The sequence below is a fragment of the Python bivittatus genome, unplaced genomic scaffold (assembly GCF_059951505.1).
Source record: "Python bivittatus isolate LINGU-HERP-01145 unplaced genomic scaffold, Pbiv_v1 ctg000340_np1212, whole genome shotgun sequence".
Classification (NCBI taxonomy): Eukaryota; Metazoa; Chordata; class Lepidosauria; order Squamata; family Pythonidae; genus Python; species Python bivittatus.
The window spans coordinates 10,261,546-10,282,482 of record NW_028277056.1 but is presented as its reverse complement, the minus strand read 5'-3'; the positions used below and the strand labels follow the sequence as shown (position 1 = coordinate 10,282,482).

General features: G+C 40.1%; 1 protein-coding gene across 2 annotated transcripts in view; it reads right to left on the bottom strand.

Moving 5' to 3' along the window:
• The window catches only part of TYR (tyrosinase), a 56,582-nt gene that overhangs the window by 8,509 nt on the left and 27,136 nt on the right, over positions 1 to 20,937 (bottom strand). For both annotated transcript variants that reach the window (XM_088140845.1, XM_088140846.1), the window contains exon 3: positions 13,255 to 13,402. In XM_088140845.1, coding sequence (XP_087996971.1) covers positions 13,255 to 13,402 — 148 coding nt within the window. The remainder of the gene's footprint in view (positions 1 to 13,254; positions 13,403 to 20,937) is intronic.

The following is a 20,937-nucleotide window of genomic DNA, read 5'->3' as shown; positions in this document are numbered from 1 at the left end:
TGTTGAGAAGGAGTGGGAGACAGTGATGGGAAAGGATGAACCAGGCAGGATGTATAAGAAGGAAGTGATAAAAAAAAAAAAAGTTTAGGCGATGTGCCATATTTGGTCAAAAGGTTGCTAGGAGTCAGGAGTCAGCATATATAATGTGATAACTTTGGCTGGTTACTTTTGTTTAATGTACTACATATATACTGTGTACTTTCCTTAGTTCTTGGTCTTCCTACTTAAAGGAACACCTGAAGGACCGCCTCGCCCCCACGATCTCAACCCGTCCCACCCAATCTCACAGAGAGGGCATGCTTCGGATCCCTGCGGTAAAAGAACTTCGTTTAGTGGGATCCAGAAGGTGGGCCTTCTCTGCTGTGGCCCCTGCCCTCTGGAACATCTTGCCCCTGGAGGTGAGACAAGCCCCCTCACTCCAGGCCTTTCGGAGGGATTTGAAGACCTGGCTCTGCCATCTGGCCTGGGGCGGGGAGGGAGGATATCAGAAATGGGGTTGGTTGGCCCCTTAGCGGCCTGGTGTGGCTCCCATCGGCCTCTTGGATTTTTTAGCTTTTTTATTTTTTAATGTTTGGTTTTTATAACTTTTAATTGTATTTATGTTTTTAGTGTGTTGTAAGCTGCCCAGAGTCCCCCATTGTGGGGAGATGGGTGGGGACAAGTCAAATAAATAAATAAACACCTTTTTTTTTTTTTTTTTTTTGGTGCCAGAGAGAAAGAATTTTGCTGTACCCACTTTGGGCTGGTTTATTGACTCTCCAGGTCAAATAGACCCAGTAGAGAGATCCAGGCTAGAAACAAAGGGGCTGAAAATCTGTTCTGTCTAGATTTGTCCTTAACACAACCTTCTCTCTGAATTCTTCATTCCCAAATTAAATTGTCCTTATGCAAAACTCTCTCTCTCGCTCTCTCTCTGTAAATTTTAAATCTTTTGACTTCTTTCTTTGCTGAAGCAAGAAGCTTTGAAGCAGGTGGTCCTCAACTTACAACCATTTGTTTAACAACCGTTCAAAGTTACGATGGTGCTGAAAAAAGTGACTTAGGACCAGTCTTCATACTTATGACTGTCGCAGCATCCTGGGGTCATGTGATCACCATTTGCAACCTTCCCAGGAGGCTTTTGACAAGCAAAGTCAATAAGGAAAGTCAGATTCTTTAATGACCATGGCAAAAAAGGTCGTAAAATCAGGCGTGACTCAACCACATCACTTAACAATGGAAGTTCTGGTCCCAGTTGTGGTTGTAAGTCGAGGACTACCTGCATGTATAAATCTCTTGCCTTCTTTACTATACTATAATAAACAGCCTTAAAACTTTTCACTTTATGGTGACAAGAAGCTTCGATGTTGCATCTTTCTACTGCTGTTTCTGTTTTCTCAGTCTGTGCCAAGCTCCATCCAAGTGAATCACTTTTGAAAAACCCATTTCCACTACCTTTCTCTGAACTTCCCTTTTGTCTTTCTCTCATTGAACTGACTGCATTAACTTTCCCAGAGATTGACTAATAGCTCTGAAAATTGTTATTTTTACCTGTGGAATAGTAACAATGATTATTTACTACCACATATGCTGCTTATTTACTACTCTGTATGCAATTAGCCTCAAATATTTTTTAAGAATTGTTTTGATTGAACATTAATCATGCATTCATGTTTGGATTTCCAGAAGCCAGTTTAATAATCTACAATTCTATATCTTTTAATCACATATATTGTATATGTTATTATTTAATTATATCATTGTTATCTATCTATGAATATAGGTTTGATGTATATATTAATCATCTATATGTTCAGTTCTCACAGAATTGGTGCTGCTGAAAGCCCCAGTTCATTATACAGCCCAACCTACCTCACAAGGTTGTCGTTCCAAAGATAAAACAAAGGGAGATCTGCTTATAAGCATTTTTGAGTTCCTGAAGAAAATAGGGTTACATATCGAACCAACCAACCAATTTGGGGGAAAAAAACCCTCTCTTCTCTGCCAATAAATGGATCTCAGAATGTGGATCTCTCTGCTGACCTTAGCCTGCCACTAACCTTTGAACTTCCCAAATGCTCTGTTACGCTTTTGGTCTCTAAAGCTACCAGAAAATATGTTTTTTGGAAATAACAGGATTGAAATACACAAGGAATAGGAAAATGTTATGTAATTGTCTTTCTTTTTTTAAAGAAAAGTCAAAATTGGGATGGAACAGACCATGCAAAAGTGGTCAAAGTTGGGACAGAAGAGGGTTACTTTCTCTAATAATTGTTCTGTGAATAGATTATGATTAGGGTCATATGAGCGTGTTAAAGAGTGAAGGAGGAATGTACTCTTTTCAGTGGAGAAGAAAACTATGGTCTCAATAAGTTTGTACATTTTAGCAATAACATGTTCATCATTTGTACATAATTCTGTTTCAAATTCAGTCTTAGAATATTCAGAACAAAAAGTCCTTTTATCTACTTTAAATCTTTCTAATAGTTGTGCATAGGAAAACCATTGACATTTATATCCTTCTAATGTCAAGTCATCTCTTGATTTCATTTTGAATTCTCCCTGGGAAAATTCTAATACATCACCATAAGTTAATCATTTATGTTTAGTTATCTTTTCTCTTCTATAATATGCTTCTTGTGGGGAGAGCCACAGAGGTATTTTTGGACACAATCTGGATTTATATTTATTCCATACTCTCAATATGGCCTGTCTAACAAAATTATTTTTAAAGTCAACATTAACTTTAGCTTTATCATACCATAATAATCATGCCACCCAAACCACAAATCGTGTCCTTCTAGCTCCAATAATCTTCTATTTCTCAGCATTACCCATTATTTCAACCAGACTAAACAGCAAGCTGAAAAGTATAGTTTCAAATCAGGTAAACCCAAACCCTCTTTTTCTTTAGCATCTTGTAACACCTTATATTTGATTCGTGTTTTTTTTCCCTGCCAGAAAAAACATCTACATCCATAGGTATATCTACATCTTTCAATTGGTATTAGTTTTTACTCTTGTAATTATAATCTTTAATAAAATTACCTGAAAAAAAAGGAGGAGCTTACTGATGAATAACCCTTTACTCATAAGAAGTTGTGTTTCTCAAGCAAATGTTAATGTGTTTGGCCGTAGGAATATTGACAAGTTAGAGAGGGCTCTAACAAAGATAATACAGGGACTTGAGGTCAGGTCCTAAGAGGACAGGCAGAAGGAACATGGGATGTTTGGTCTGGAGACATGATAGTCATGTACAGGTACCTAAAGGGATCTTGACAGTAAGATCTGTACAGGTGTGGAACTCTCTATGGAGGCTGTGGGTTTTCTATCTCTGGTGGTTTTCAAAAAGAGTCTAGACCATCTTGTCTTGAGAATGGTTTCATTGCATGCTGCAGCAGATTGGACTAGTTGGTCCTGTAGTCCCATCCAACATTATCATTCTAGGAATATTTGTCACTTTTACTTTCTAAGAGGAAGGTGTGGAAGTGCAAATGGAATTGAAGAGGGACAATGGAAGAAACTTTTGGTAACCTGGGAAAATAATCTAAAGGGATTTCCTGAAAAAAGTAAGTAACTTGTATATCTGTGCATGCTTTGGACACAGTTCAAAAGAAGTGCTTTGGACCTTGCACTATTCATTAAACCTGCTTAAGCTGGACCACAGGGGCAGGCTGCTTTAAGAACAGCATTGTCATTAATCAAAGGATTCTTTGAAACAGTGGCATCTTTTTTTCAGGCTTTTGCAAAAGCTCTGAATGTTAAGATGCTTTAATGAATAGCAAAGAGGTGCTGTGTTCACACTGGCCCAAAGCACTTCTTATAAATTGTTTTGGAAGCCTGCACAGCTCTAGGGACTTCTTGTTCTACCCTGGGGCATCCACAGGGTGGAGTAAAATAAATAAATAAATAAATAAAGCTGGCAATCACAACCATGCAATCAAAGCCCTGCCCTTTAAGATAATAATAATAAAGGGTGAGGATATTTTGATTTTTTAAAGGGTAGGGATTTGACCAGGCAGCCACAACCACCATCTTGACATTTGGACCTCCCTGCAAATACTCCTGTATGTACCAAAGAGATCTCTAGAACTTCCTCTAAAGGGAAATCCTTAGGGGAGACACGACATTATCTTTTCTTTTGGAAAAGTATCATACCCTGCACTGAATGTCATTGGCCTCCCTGTGCTCTGCATAGCATCCTGCAAGAACATTGGCAGAGGTCATCTTGTCTCCTACTTTAAAACAATTTCATTCTTCCCTTTTCAAGAACTTGAAACCTCAGTCAGCAAAACACAGGCTGATCTTGGCCCTGCGTGGTTGAACCTTTTAAGCAACACAGAAAATCTGAACAGATTTTTAAAGGTTCTGTTGTATGTGTGGGAGGTGGGCTATGGTTAATGGATGCCTCTTGACCTGCCTTTGTCTCACAAGTCTATCATGGATTTGAGCCACAGTTCATGCAGTTTTCTGGGGTATGATTTGGAGCAACTTCCGTCATTGGAGGGGGAGGAAAGATCTGAAAGCAGCTTGAGACTTGTATGAATACCAAGTGATAAAGGTAACCAGCATTATAATGCTTGGCACACATGCCAAGCTTTTAAAATCCTGACTTGGTGCATGAATATTAAGCTATCAATCTTTGTGCTAAAAGTGGCTCACCTCACACATGGGTGAAAGGAAGGAGGACCACACCACAGGCTCTGGAAGCTTATTGGCTCTGGAGCCACAGAACTCAAGCCTAGGAATGATGACATAGTCCTATCCCTATCCAGAGTTCCTTCCTCCCTCAAAAATATTGTTATTCATTCCCCAAAAATATTCTCATAATTTCAGTTGTGCTCTTCAGTGTAACAAGCCTGGAGGGCTCTCTCCTCCCTCTTTCTCTTATTCACACATTTATTTTAGAAAACTTTTGTATTGCTTAAGCACTAATTGATAGTTTAAAGCAATTGAACTCAGTACCATTCCATCAAAGGAAGGAACTACCCATTAAGCAGGTAAAACATTTTAAATAAGTCCGAACATAGCAATGGCTTAGCTCTTTGTTCTCAGGGACTGTATGAAGCAGGCATGGGGGAATGGACATTTATATTGATGGATATACAAACAGAATTGTCCCCTTTTCCTCCCATAAATACTCCACACATATCTATGTTGGTGGGACTTGCAACTTACATGAAGTCATTCTTTATGCACTTTCTCATTCAAGATCAACCTTTCCCAACCTGAGCACCCTCCAGACCTGCAGACCTCAATTCTCAGAAATCTCAGCAGGGAGCCTATGGAGTGGGGAATTCTAACGACTGAGGTGCATACCTCTGGAGAAACTCCATCTTGGAGAAAGCTGCTCAAGAAGTCCATATGACCAATGGAAGCAGCATGAGTCTCCAGAAACCTTCTGTTGATCTTCTCAAAAAAGGCATTTTGACCTTTAAGGCATATTCCTGCTGGTCTGTCAGACCAATGTTTATATGTTCCTGGGAGCACAGTTATATTGAGAAATGATGAGCCTGACATCAATCATGACTTCTTGTTCATCTTCACGTAACCTTGCATCCTTGCTGATAGGGAGCAGAAAGTAGCTGTTGGTTTAGATCCTCATAGCATATAGCTCTCCTAAGAAAGGAGGGGCTGAAGATGAGCTGCTCTGAGTATCAGATGCCACGGTGGCATTAGAGGTAGAATTTTAAGAACTATCAAAGGGAAATCTGGAGAGGAGAAGTTGATAGTGGATAATGGATGGCAACTAAGATGGATTTAGCCAGTAACTTCCTGTTAAAGAAAGATGTTTGGTTTTATTAATGATGTGTTGGAAAACCTGAGTTGGATTGGACAATGTTTGCACTGCTGAAGAGAAGTGTTTGCCACTTTCTGAAGAAGCATGTTGAAGATCAGAAGAGGATGAAGATCAATGAGAGACAATCATGGCATGGTTGATGTTCTAGAAGAGGATGGAGAATAAGATGATAAGATAAAATAGATAAGATATAAGATAAGAATAGCAAAGGGTTATGAGTCAGATGGCAGCCAGCAGACAACAAACTGCCAGTCAGAAGCAAGAGAGAAAACTGCTACTAATCTCTATAAGCCCTTCCTTAACTCTAGAAGTAGAACATAGCTAGGATTAAAAATAGAATAGCGTACCTCAGCTTATATCATAACTGTCTGTCTCACATCCACACCCACATATATATACTTAGCATCATTCTGAGGTTGAAAGTTGCAGTTCTAAAGGCAAAGATTAAAAAACACTAGGCTGTCTTATCAATAGAGGAGGAAGACATGTCCACAGTGGAATGTCAAGTAATTAACCGGCTGTAAATTGTGCTTGAAAAGCTTAGCTGAAAACAAAACAACTTGTGCTAAGTGTTATCAATAAAAGGGAGGAAAATTGGAACACTATTTGCACTGTTTCTTTCAGTCAAGGTCCTTGAGTCTGTATACACATCCCATGAAGAAGGATTGCAGGGGAAATGAGATGGTAGGGGAGAGAGAGTAGCAGCCTTCACAGAAGACCTTTAAAGACTGCAAGTCACCTATATTCCTAAAGTAGGGAATCATAGTCCATGATCTGTGAGCCGTCTATGCCTCCTAACCTGTATTCTGCCATTATCAAAATCTTCTAGTTCTAGAGATGTTCTTCTCAGAAGTAGTCACACCACCAACTCCTAAATAAGCAGCTGGAATCAGCATACATGCAATAATGAAATCATACCTTCCTGAAACTATTCTGTCCATCCTTCTTGGGTATCTTGAATTAACCATAATAGAGAAAGTCAAGAACTAGTAGGGTGAACATTCTTAGCCTACGATCCTTCTCCGTATGCTCTGGCCACAAGAAGGAAATCTCATCTCATGAAACTGGACAAGACTGTGTATTGGGCACCTTATGTGGAAGTATAACAATCTCAGCATTTAAAGACAAGTGATGCAATGGAGACATAAATCAAGCATCAGAGAAGAATATCTTGCTGTTCCACATATCTGGCCTGATGTACCCAAAAGCTTTCCTTTGCCAAAGCAGCCATGTTAAGCATGGACCTTTGTTTTGTCTTAGTACAGTTTTTAAAAAGTATATAGGAACCCCTCTTTTCAACCTACTCTACTCCCATCACCTCTTCATATCCATTTAGATTTTGCAGCTAAGTTGATACAAGACACTTAGCTAATCCCAAACAACAAGTTGATGCAAGCTAACCACAAACAACACACTTTTGCAGGTGGAGTGCTTGGGAAAAAGGGGACAAGTGGCAAAGAAGTGGGATGAAGAATTAATGAGAGGAATAAGCCAAGACATTTTTAAAAAGGAGAGATGCCCACAATACAGGAAGGAAAAAGGTTCTAGCCTTTGCTTCCTAGGAATGACAGTGTCAACGGGTTCTGCTTTCTCCAGCACCTTCCTTCACTTGCCTCTGCCACTGAAAGACTGATGAAGTACTAAAGGACTTTGCAACAATAGTGAGAACTTAACATCCAGCTTGAATATAGTTTGAATGCACCAGGAAGATTTTAAGAGTATCACGGTATATTTTTGGATTGGCTTCGGGGGTTGCGGGTGGGAGACCCATTTTACAGTGGTTCCCCTCCTTTCTCCATGGCCAGTTTCAACTAAGGTTGACAATTGGACAAACATTGCATTCATGGCCCCTCACTTGTGGGGTGCCTCATAGTTCAACAGCCTCTTTCCTTCTGTGAACATCTACATGAAACTGCTGGGTGAGGTGATTCACCAATTTGGGGTCAGGTGTCATCAATATGCGGATGATAGGCAGGTGTACATAACCCCTGACTGGCCAAGCAATGAGGTTGAAGTCCTAGACCAGTGCCTGGAAGCTGTGCAGGTCTGGATGGGGAGGAACAGACTCATGCCCAGTCCTGACAGAACTGAGTGGCTATGTCTGTTTGGGCCTCCTAGATCTAGAAGTATTGACTCTCAGTGGGGTTGCACTTCCCCACTCGAAACTTGTGCAAAATCTGGGGGTTCCTCTGGGACTTTCAGCTCTTGATCATAGAGCAGGTGGAAGACCCTTTGCACAGGTACATCTACTTTGTCAGTTGTACCCTTTCCTGGATCAGGAAGCCTTTCAGACAGTCACTCATGCCCTGGTCACTCATGACTGGATTATTGTAATGCACTCTACATAGGACTGCCCTTGAAGAACATCCAGAAGCTTCAGCACATGGTACAGAATAGCACAGCCACATCACATGGTTCTGAACATGGCAGTGATGGGGGCACCACGTTATGTGCATATGACCTTGCTGCTTCCCAAGCTGTACTGGTTTCCAGTTGGCTTCCAGGGACAGTTCAAGGTGCAGGTTATCACCTTTAAAGCCCTTCATGGCATAGGGCTTGTCTACCTGAGGGATCATTTATCTCCAATCATCTCTACCCATCAGATTCAGTCCAGCAGGATGGGTGCATTCCAGGTCCTGTCAATTAAAGAATGTCATCTGCTGGGAATCAGGAAATGTGCCTACTCTGTCGCAATTCTGTTCCAGTCAGGGAATTCTGGAAGTTAGACTGGCTGGGGAATTCTGGGAGTTGAAGTCCACATATCCTAAAGTCACCAAGGTTGAGAAACACTGCTCTAGAATGAGCTCTCCCCAGATATTTGTGTGTTGTGCCCACCGTGATGTTGTTCAAGAAATTATTGAAGATCTGGTTGCTTCCAGGCCTTGGGAATAGGGTGACTGGGGTGGTGACTGTGGATCCCCCGTCTGTTTTGTTTTGCTTTGTTTTATTTTGGTTCAATCTGTTTTGATTTTGGTTTTGTATTTTGCTATGGGCAGCCTATAAATTCCATAGGAGAGAGAGAGAGAGAGAGGTAGGTAGGTAGGTGGGTAGGTAGATAGGTAGGTAGGTAGGTAGGTAGGTAGATAGGTAGGTAGATAGTTCTATCTATCTATCTATCTATCTATCTATCTATCTATCTATCTATCTATCTATCTATCTATCTATCTATCTATTGGTAGTCCCCAGTTAAAGAATGAGTTCCATTCCTAAGGTCTGTCCTTAAGTCAAATTTGTATGTAAGCTGGAACAGTATTGTTGTATAATACTGTATAAGTAGTATTGTGTAATTAACTCAAACTATCGTGTATTTAACTAGAAACATTGTGTATTTAACTTGAATTTTGCTATAATAAGCTCCATTCTTAATTATGGGTTCTCTGTAACCGGGGCGTTCTTAACCAGGGATATTACCTGTAGATAGATGATTAGATAGATAGATAGATAGATAGATAGATAGATAGATAGATAGATAGATAGATAGATAGATGACAGACTTTCTCCCCTGAACTTGCTTTTCTTCTTTCTCTGTCTCCGTCCTTTAGACAAGGATGCTGAATTTTGTAATCACTTACCAAACTTTAGGTGCTCGGTTTAATAATCTTTTCATCAGCTAAATAAATAAAGAATAAAGAGCAAAGTCCAATTTGTTTCCAAGCTTATTCAGAGAACACCCTTGAATATTGTAGCATGGCCATGCTTTACAGAATGGAATGTGTCATCAGGTGAGAAATAACTGTGAATATAGGATATCTGGAAAAGGGCTCCTTGAAAAATGAGCCAAGTCGGGCTGCTAGAGGCAGGAAACCTAGGAAGGAGATGTTTCTAGGTACTGGCCTGGATGACAAAGCCACAGCATAGGCCCATGGAAAGCTGTGTGTGTGGGAAATGCAGAGGGATGTTTCTAAGTACTTGGGTAATTGATGAACCACAGGCCCATAGAGAATTGTGCAAGTGGAAAACAAAGTGTACAGGTACATCTGTACAACCAGCCTATTTTACAGACTATAACATGTCAGGGTGTTACCCTGGAGTAGAAATTTATCAGTGTAAATATGGCAATGACAGAGCACAGCTAAGCTGTGTATGCAATCAACTCAACTCGCTCAGAGCTCACACCTGAAAGGTGTGGCTACATGACACAACACAAATCACAGTATATAGTAAGGTACACCATGGGTTATGGTGTGGCTGGTGTTTGGAGTTGTGGCTGGTAGGTTGGTGTATTGTAAGTTCTGTATAGATTGTACAGTAAAAGTCTGTGTATAGTTTTCTACAAACAGACTGTGGACTAGTTATTTTGCAACGCTCACGGAGCACCTCAATGCGGTGTCTATGCTGACCCCTGACATAACAGAGATTTTTTATTACTTTACAACCTTAACATGGGGGTGGGTAACTGCACTGCTGAGTTTGGGCATTTGCAAGTTGGAGGAGCTGTCAGCTGCCCGTCTTCACTCTACTGCTTACAAAAAGAAGCCATAGTGTTACCATACCTGTGAGCTAAGCCTCCCTAGACTAGTTCCAACAAGAGGAATTTACTGCCAGTTCTCAATCCGTTTGATGAATGAGAAGTTGCTTGAGAAATACTTTTAAAGACAATTTCATGAATGAAAAAGAGCCTCCTCACACTTATTGAGTGATGAAGTAGCTGAGGGGCATGTGTGAAAGTCCTGCCTTTCATTGTATAATTCTCCAGCCTCCCTATCCCATTCAGTCTCAGGGATAAACAGCTAAGTGGAACTCCTGTCCATGGGCTTTTTTAACATTACTGTCACTGTTAAGGGAGAGGCCTACCTATGAGACTTGGTTAGAAATGACCTCTTTCTGCTGGAAGAAAAAAAAAAAATCACAGATATTGATCATCCATATTCTCTAACCACAAATCTGGTAAAGAATTTTGAGGCCATTTGTACCTAGTTCTATGTTCAGAGATACTATTTCAATTAGGAACAACTGATTCTAACAATAATTCATCATTTTAGCCCTTCAAAATGGGAAATATCAAACTCGTTAATGATTAGGTGGTCCCAACTCATCTTTAAAAACTATATAATTTCAACAACGAGGGGAAAAAAACACCATGAGTCACACCAATTCCCATAAAACTGAGTTTTCAAACTTTGCAAGGCTGTGACCCCTTCAGATTTCAAATAGAATTGACCTTTCTCTGTTAACACAAATTTAGGAATCTGCTCTGAGTAATACAATTTAAGTAACGTTAAACTGAAACCCTTGAGAAATGCAATGGTTTTGGAATGCAAGTCTGACAGGGAAAAAAAGGTTCCATATAAAGAATTCCCTTTGAGCTGGATGGCATTTCTTGATAGTAAAAGGTTAGAAAATTTGCTTTAGTCAGAGAACTGAAGACAGAAGGAGAAATAGCTTGATATCCATCTTTAAGTGTGGTTGGTGAAAGTATGAGTGCTTATGCTTTTTTTGTTTATTTAAACTCCCCCTTTTTCTTTAATATTGTTAATATGGAACATATTCAGATAATTAAAACAATTTTAAAAGCTTTACTATTTAAGAGGCATCAGCTGCAGTCCTAAACTCACTGGCCACATTTCTGCTTATGGTTAGGTAAATGTAACGGCCACATTTCTGCTTATAACTGGATAGATGCAATTCAGTTTTGTGCCCAGAGTCCTACTGAATTCAAGAGATATATGCATGCATACAAATTTGGGAGACATTTTCATCCATAGACTATAATTATGCACATCAGGTTCTGTTAAAAAGGAATCAATATAAGTTAAATTCCTCATTAGGTGCTTAAGTCCCAGAATTTTCAGTTTAAGGAGAGCTAAACCCAAAACTCCCATTTTTCTGCTTTGCCTGGGCGTGCTGTGTAATAGTATGTGGGAATGACCTTGGGAGACAGGAGGAAGAGCCGCAGAGTAGGCAATGGTCAGATAAGAGGCAGCTGAGTCCACAGGAAGAATGTGGGTGTGGCAAACGTCTCAGAAGGGACCCTCCCTAGTTTATTGGACTGTAAAGGTGATGGGAAAGGGGGACGCGGTGGCCCAGAGGCTTAATGACGCTGAAAGTTGCCAGCCAGAAATGGTTGACGCTTCAGCGGTTCGAGTCCAGCCTTCGCGTTAACAGGGTGAGCTCCTGTTTCCTCCCCAGTTCCTGTCAACCCAACAGGTCAAAAACTCACGTGAGTAGATAAATGGGTACTCTCACTCCAGTGGGAGCAAAAATGCTGGCGGCACCTTGGAAAGAAGTCGGGAGCAGTTGCCGGTAAAACACGAAAACCGCACTCATCCGAAAAGGGCGTGAAGCAACGGAAACCCCGCCTCTGGCGTGCACCAGCTGGGCTCTGCTCTAGGAAGGAGGCTCTGGCAAACCACTTCTGAAACACTTGCCTTGAAAACTGCAAGGACTCGTCCAAGCAGTCACTGCAGAGTCAGTAATGACTGAGCGCAGATTAAAAAAAAAAAAGGCAATGGGGGAGAGCGGTACTTTCAGACTTGCAAGATTCTGTTCATGTAATCTTACAATAAAGTTAGAGCTAGTACTTCTGGGTGTGCTCCTTGTCTGGACTGCCTCGCAAGGCTGACATGCTATCTGTCCAGATAGCCTGGAGTGGAGTCCTGTTCAGGTTTTATTTATTTATATTTGACATTTGTCATTGCCCATTCCCTAGAAGTGACTCTGGGCAATTTACAGTAAAAGAATAAATATTAATTAAAATACAATAAAACCATAGTCCTACAAATAATAAATAATAAATATCTTCCAAGGTTGATGGTGAAATTATTAGGCTTGAGAAGCATCTTCACGGCACCAGCCACCCCAGGTTTGGTTATGTCTCTTCTCACCTCACACAAGTCAGCACAGCCAGGTCTTCAGTTCTAGCTTTGCTTCTGCCAACATTAACACTAACCCTATCAGATACACTCTAGGCTTTGCTTTCAGTTCTGCCTGGATAAGATGGCTTGTCAAAGGTGAGAGGAAAAAAACCTGACGGTTTTGGCTTAGCGTAGCTGTGGGTAAAACTATAACAACCACTTCTCATGACCTGGGCCATCATTGGCTAAATAAGCATCAGGGTAGATAGACTCAGTTACAGTGATGGTGGGTGCATTGTTTGAAGCCCTGAAAGACCAGGTTGGGGACAGATCATCATGCAGAAAATCTATTTGTGTGGTCATTAAGGTCAACAATGACTTGATGGCGCATAATCCATCCATCAAGACTAGACTATGGATGGGGACAAAGTTAATTTTGTCCCATTAATAAAGACACATACCCATAGAAAAAAGGGTGGTCTTCATCTGGCATTCTTTCTAGCATATTAGCTATGAGACAGCCAGCAACACATTCCTCAACATTCTCAGACATAAAACATAGCTGACATCTAAAATCTCTGCAAAGACTTTATTCTAGTCCATATACGAGATATCCAATTGTTTTGATATCTCTATCAACTCATGGAAGATATAATTTTTACCAGGAACTATCCAACTTACCTGTCCACAAAGGCATGGTGAGGGATGAAGACCGGATCGTTGGCTGAACCCTGGACCTGGGACATGGAGCCATTCATGTAAATGTGTAGTGCATTGTGTAGACCACTTTGGGACACATTTGATATTGCAGTACTTGGGCTTGCAAAGCCTGTAAATTAAGGAGAAATGGAGTGGTAAGAAGCTACAATGGCACAGCCTATTTAAGGGCCCCCTTTCCTTCCATTTGAGCTTCCTTTGTGATATCCCCCTGCTGCCCACCTGAAAGTGGTCGGGTGGCTATGAAAGCCAGAGTGTTTTTGATCTCAGGCTGCTTGTTGCTGGATCTTTTCTCCAACGTGTGTGATATCAGAGTTCCAACAGCTGATCTCCAACGCTGGCTATTCTCTACCTCTATATGTTGTGGGTTCTATTGCCAAATTGCACTTAATATCAAGATATTCTCCTAAAGTGAAACTGAAATATACTGTGTGGTTAATCTACTGCATTAGAAATAATTCAGCATTCTGGGGCAGCAGAGAACACATATTTTCCCTCTTCTAGCAATCTCCAAAGAAGAAGAATACTGTTGCATCTACCCCTTTGTAGGAAGGATATATTTCAATATTTGCAAGTCAGGCTTATTTTCTATTGAATAGATCACTTTTGTTGACCTCCTCTGAACCCATTCTAGTATGTCTTCTTCTTTCTTGAGTGTGTCTCTCATAAATGGTTGTTATTGACCAGCATATGGTTAAAAACATAGTTCTTTTCAAGAGCTTTGTGAATGATGCAACTTGATTATTGGATTAGATCTTCTGTTGTTTCTAAATCCTGCTGTTGTTGCTTGTTTTAGGCTTACTATCAGGCAGGAGTAGGTTCCCCCACCCCTGAACATTTGGGATGTTTTTCTTCATTAACACATTATCTTAATTTGCAAACTAATTGAACCGACAACTTGACTCATTGTGATCAATTTCCCTTGCTCTTTTCCTCACCCTCTTCTACTAATTATGTCTCACATCTTCCATTCCTCTAAAATTCCTACTGCTAAACTCTCATCCATGTGGGTAGACATGGAGCCTCCATTAGCACTCACTAAAGGCAGACAAGGGTTTTTAGGAGGCATTTCAAAATATGCCATCAGATGTTAAGTTCAAGAGATGATTCCTCTCCAAAACCACTTCCCCTTTCAAATAGGCAACACTAACAAATACAATACAGCTACAATATGCTGGAATGAAGGTTCCAAAGAGAAGTTCTCCTTCTGCCTATCAACAAATAATAACAGCAATAACATTAAAGCTTTAACACTGGCTGAGAGATTACAGAAGATGGGGATCAAGACACCTGAAAGCACTCAGTTGAAAAAAAGCTGGAGTAGCTCTATGAGGTCAATAGAATAAGTTAGCCATGATTAATAGATCTGCCCTAACCAAGATTTTATCTAACATATTGTTTACGGATATTTGACTGTATAATAATGTATTAACTTTCCAGGCTTGCTATTCCAGGAAGTATTTTAATTTCATATACCCCATTTTTTAGGTGTGGGTGCCAACTGGATAATTCTGAGCTTTCATAAGCAAATCTTGAAGAGCAAGGTCCACATGCTTGTGTCCTACCTCTGAAGTTAACTGACAAGATGTCCATTAAACTATAATGATGAATAGTCTACTTTAATAACCTTTTTAAAAATGCCATCTTAGACAACTGCCAGAAGCTCTTCTCCTGGCAGTAAAATTAATGATGGCCTGCATGAAGAAACATTTTCTTTCATCTTTTCCCTACTTTAGGCAATTTCATTAAGTCTTGGAGAGGAGGTGGGGGTAGATAACAAGAGGTGAGGAAGTTGGAACAGGGATCTTGACACAGGCCTGAGGAGTCCAAATTTTGATATGGGTCATCAGTCAAGCCCTGTCATTTGCACAAGTCAGCAGCCATGCAACCATATTCTGGTTTTAGGAAAATGCTGGAGAACAGCCTTATAGTTGTCAACTAAAACTTGGCATGACTCTAAACTCTGCTGTAACTGACTAATTAATATTTGTTTAAAGGAGTGTGTCTTTACAAACTTCCAGTGTTTAGGCATGATTTAGTTTTGAAAGTAATTGCTTCTTCAGGCAGGCAGGATGGTGTCCATAAGTGAGGAAATGTTTTAATCCAGGATGTATGAGTGGGCCAGACTTATGGTTTATTGCTATTGGCAGCTAGGAAGCTGTTATTTATTAGGAGAGTGATGGTGGTACAAAAAGCAAATATGGAGGAGAAAGAGGCATGGAACAAGAAGACAGAGAGGAAGAATAGAGTCACCTCTACTAGGTAGACAAAACCAGAAAATCAGTTCCTCAGGAAGACTAGAACTGTACTTTATTGAAATAGGCTATAACAGAATCTTGCAAGCCTGGTTATGCTTAAACCCCAGTTATGCTTAAACCGCCATTCACCTGAGCCACTTCTGAATATTATCTTGCTTCCAAAGACTTAAAGAATGTTTCAGCCCTTTTTGCCTAGGTAACATATTTCTGTCAAGGTTATCTCTCTGACTCTCTTCAAATAAACTCAGTGTGGTTGGAAAGGAAAGAATGAAGTGAATTTAGTTGTGCTGAAACAGACTGGAACCTGGACACGTCAGGAACAAAGTCTGAGAAATCACGCCACATCCCCTCCAATCAGGCATAATAACTGCTGTGTCATTCACTGCCACAGTGATGACTATCATGGAGGAGTGTATCTCTGATCACTGTCATATTGAGTCCAGCTGCCAAATGATGGAGACCAGCCACCACATGATGAAGACCAGTCACCACCTGGAAATAGTGTCATCAATATGCTGATGCTACCCAGCTATACCTCTCTGTCCCTGGCTGAACAGGAGATGAGTCAGAAATCTTGACCCAGTGACTGAGGGTGTGTGAGTCTGGATGGGGAGAAACAAGCTAAAGTTCAACCCAAGCAAGACACAGTGATGGCTGATTCAGAGGCTGGCTGCTTCTATTATGGGTTCTGGATGGGGTGCCTGAGAAGATGTTGAGGCCTAACCAAAGCAGAATAAAGTGAAACTACTGAACATCTCTCTGTTGCTGCAGCTTAAGATTGTATTTGCCTTTTTTTGCAGCCACATCAAGCTGCTAACTCATATTCAGTTTCTTAAGCAAGGAACATTGCATTTGTCTCTGTTAACTTTCATTTTGTCACTTTCAGCTCATTTCTCTAACTTATGAAGTTAGGGTTAGGCTTTGTTTGCAATGCCTACGGGTTATTCCTCTATAAATTATAATTCCTGTGGTGTGCTATTGTCAACCAGGTGGCTAGAAGTGTGGTTTAACAAAACAATGAGAACTGAAATACATTGGACACTGATTCTATGCCCGTTATTATAGTCCATACATTTTCAGATATGTTATCTGAAAACTGCGTAACCGATGATGCTGAAAAAGCAAAGGAGCTACAGATCAGAAGAAATAGTTTGACTGTTCAACAAATAGTCTGAATATTGAACAGCTGCACATATTTTTTTTAACTTTTATTCTGGTGGGGAAAGTCTGACAGCATTTTTGAGACAACTCTGTGCTCAGCAGTACAGGCAGAAGGTGATGTCTTTTTTTGAACATCAGTGCCTCAAGCAGCTGATGTTTCTAATAGCATCCAGGAAAGAAAAAATAAGACAGCAGGCTGAACAGCTATGTCTGCTGGGTGAAGTTTGAGAGGTACACTGATGGAGGCTGAAATGCTTAAAAATAGGCCTCATTTCAGTAATCATTGAGAAATAGTGCCATTTAAGGGCCTCTTGGATTCAGGGTTGAAGGCGCTGGCCCTGATGACTAAAGAGATGGTGGGAATTGCTTTGAGGACAAGATGTTCTCTTCCATTCAGGTTCACAAGCTGACCTAACCAGCAGATGTATTGGCAGATTTTTCCCAGGTCAGTCAAAGATCACAGCCAGTGTGGTGTAGTAGATAAAGATACAATAAGATCCGGAAGACTCAGTTTAAGTTTTCCCTCAGCTCTAGGAAGACAGATGATGACTTTAGCCAGTCTCTCACGCCCAGACTCCCTGCTGGGACTGTTGTTATGGATAAAAATTGGAGAAAGGAGCTATGTCCACCACCTGAAGGACATAAATCTGGAGGGAAAATATAAAGCAAAGGATGAATAAATAAGTAAGTAAAAGATTTTATTGATTAGCTAGCCAACACAGTCAAAAGAATGTGGTTATAGCTGGCCATGTTGTCATTCAACCATAGCAGGAAGGGGTTTTTATAAACTCAGAGACACCAAGGGATAGAGTGTTCATCTAAGCCAGTGTTTCCAACCTTGGCAACTTTAAGACATGTGGACTTCATCTTCCAGAATTCCCTAACAGTCACCCTGGGGTGGCTTACATGTGATCCACAAAAGCTCTTTCAGGGTTTTTGTTTTTTTCAAAATTGTGTTCTGCAGAACCCATGGGTTCTGTGAGAACTTGTGGGGATTCCATGAATTTATCACTGTTTTCCCCCCGAGATTCATATGGCTCCCACCTTGATGGTGTTCCATAAGTCTTTGAAAGCTTGGCTCTGTTTCTAGGCCTGGTGGCAGAGTAGCCGTTGAATCCTTGTTGAGTTTTGGGAAGGTGGGATGGGTGTTGTGTCTGTTTCTTCAGGATGTATATGAACTTTGTCTTTTCTTTACTTTTCAAATGTAAGCCACCCAGAGTCAGCTGGAATTGGCCAGCTGCAAACACACAAATTGAATGATATTTTAGTATCCTGATGCAATGACTGTCATATTGGATTTGTGCAATGGCAATAGTAGGAGATTTTCGTTTTCAAAATCAATACCTCAAATACTAGCTTATATCAGAAATATGTCCCTATGAAAATGCCCAAACAATAACATTAGGATTATTGTTGTTGTTGCTGTTGTTGGTTGCATAGTCAGCCAGATGGATTTGGCATTTTTATCCACCTATTGAGTCCTTCCCAAGGACCTGAGATAAGCAAGTGTTGTTTTATGTTGTTAAAGGTATCGTCGCAGGATGTAAGCTGATGCTCCAAGTAAAGCTGCCTTTTGCAAGGGACTGATGGTGATTTTGTCAATGCCAATGGTGTTCAAGCAGTGCTCCAGATGTTTTGGGATTGCACCTATAACTATTGGTACCATCTTTGCTTTCTTTTGCCATGGTCATTCTATTTCTATTTGCAGGACTTTGTATTTTGTGATTTTCTCCACCTCTTTCTCTTCTATTCTGCTGTCTCCAGGTATTGCAATGTCCACTATTCAGACTTATTATTAGTAGCATTATTCTAAAAAGTTTCCCCAAAGAGTGCATATCCTAGCTAAAAAAATACTGAATCAAATTTTTACTGCATATTTTTATAGTTTTATTGAAATTTTTAATATACATAGTAAAAACTAATACAAATTAAACTTGAAGAAAGAAGAAAAATAAAAAAGTTCAGAAGGTACAGAAAAAAGAAAAACAAAAAGAAAATAAAAAAGTAGAAAAAAGAAAAAGGCAACAAAGACAATAATAAAGAGGTGGCTTCTAACCTTCATCACACTGAGCGTAAGCTAATATAGTAACTTTTAACCCTCTTTTAAAGTTACAGATAAAAAAATTCTTCTCCCCATAACCTAACTTTTATCTATACACAATCCAGAAATCATCATCATTTCAATCTTGGTTCAGCAAAAGGTTCTGGAGTTACCAGAAATATCAATCAAATAGTTTATCCCTGATCCAATAGTCCAATTTTATATTCCTTCTTTTTGCTCTTCATAATCTTAACCTTTAAATCATTCCAATGGCATCACAGGATTTGATCTTTCAAATCTTTGGCATTCAAGAGGAGACTTCTAAGCTTTCACCAGTCTACTTTGTAATTCCCATAAAGAGGCATCATCCAGGATTTCTAGTTGCAGCTGTTTCATGTCCTTTCCTTGATCTGTCTTTTGCACTCCCATTTTGGTAATCTCAATTGTGTTGTCTTCCAAGCCTTCAAACTCTATAATGTGTATGTCAGGTAAAAGTTTTTTAAAGTTTTTCTCATCATCTTCTAAAAGGTTATCCACTGAAATCTGTATCCTTTCTGAAATATTAGTTATTAGTATCTCAGTCCAGTTTTCAAAAAACTCTTTAAGATAAGAAAAAGTTATATAGCTGACTTAGTGTCAGGCCCAGCCCAAGAACATCAATGAAAGAGTCCAATCAAGTAAAGTTCCTTTATTTGCTTACACCTTATAGACAGAATCTTGCCAGACTAAATCTATACTACTGCAACCAGTGGAGATACCCTGGGAGATTCTAGGGAGTGGCTATCCTGAAACTTTTTTGCTTCCCACACTCCCCCTGCGGACTGTATTGTCTCTTGTCTCCTTTCCCCTGCTGGAATGCACCCTCTCCTTCCTGATAGCCTTGATCTCCCACATCACTCTCCTCCTCATAGATGCATTCCATCACACTAAGCCATCTTAACTCTTTTCTGCCTGGTTCTTTAGTTCCGTCTAATGTCCATTTGTAACCTTCATCAAGCCTCAGTTCCTCATATGGGTTTAGTTTCATTCCAGTTGTTTCCCACAATTATACTCTTGTTTTTCAAATCTTACAGCAAAAATAACCAATATTCTAAATCTCTCTGATTTCCCAATCTGTTTAAAACTTTCTTAAATCAAAATCCTTTTTTTTTTTTTTGCTTTTTGCCAATTGTATATTATTTTAAATTCTTAAGTCTCCATTTAAAATTTGTTAAATCCGAAGAATAAGGTACCAGGTGTCAAACTGAGCTCGCTGTTTTGAATGTCCCTAATATCCATAAAGTGGTTAAATTGAACATTTCCGAATGTGATTAGAAAGTGAGTTCAGCTGGCTTTATGTCCTTATGAAAGCCTGTGCCACTGCTAAAAGCAAAGATACCATCTCCCTTGGCTCCTGGCACTCAAACCTATGTTTCACGGTCTCCATGTAAGGAGCTGCCATTCAGAGCACTTGTGGATGATCTCCCATTCTCCTCTGGAGAGATTGAAAGGGCCGGTCTACTCATCAGTCCTTCATTCTACACAGCAGTTGTCATCTCTGCTCATTGCAGAGACATCTTTAGTCAGTCATGACTCACAGCAGAAGCCTTTTTTTTTTTTTTTTTCTTCAGTGGAATATGAGTACCATCACAGCTTGCAAAGTTAGTTGAATGCAAATCTTCAGAGCCCCAGATGCTTTAATAATGTACCATCGGAGCTCCCACTAACTATTGTAAGCTGAACGTCAAGGCCATTCACTATTGTAATTAGAAACAGAATTTGGCACCTCAGTAGCTCAGCTTTCTGAGTAGTCCTGATCTCTGAGCATCATTCTTTACAACCTGTGAATGACTTCAGTTGTAGTAGTTGCAGGAGTACCAAAAAAGACAGAAAGGCTATACCAACTCCAGAGGGCATGTGGGTTTGTACCATGCAAAAAAGCTTTTGAACATTGTACAAAGCGAATGGCAGCTAGGATAGCTGGTAAGCCCAGGTAAAAAATCAACCTCCCAATCGGGCCTACAACCCTGTGCATCCATGTACAAACCAGGTATGGTTCTTCTCAGCTTCTTCAACAGCATACTCCCAGTATTTAGTGAATTCACCTGCTGAGAATCAGTAACAAAAGAATCCTTCAATTTAAAAGAAAAAAGAAAAACACCTTGGCATGACATACCTTTCTGTTTAAATTGTGGTTAAAGTTGGGTT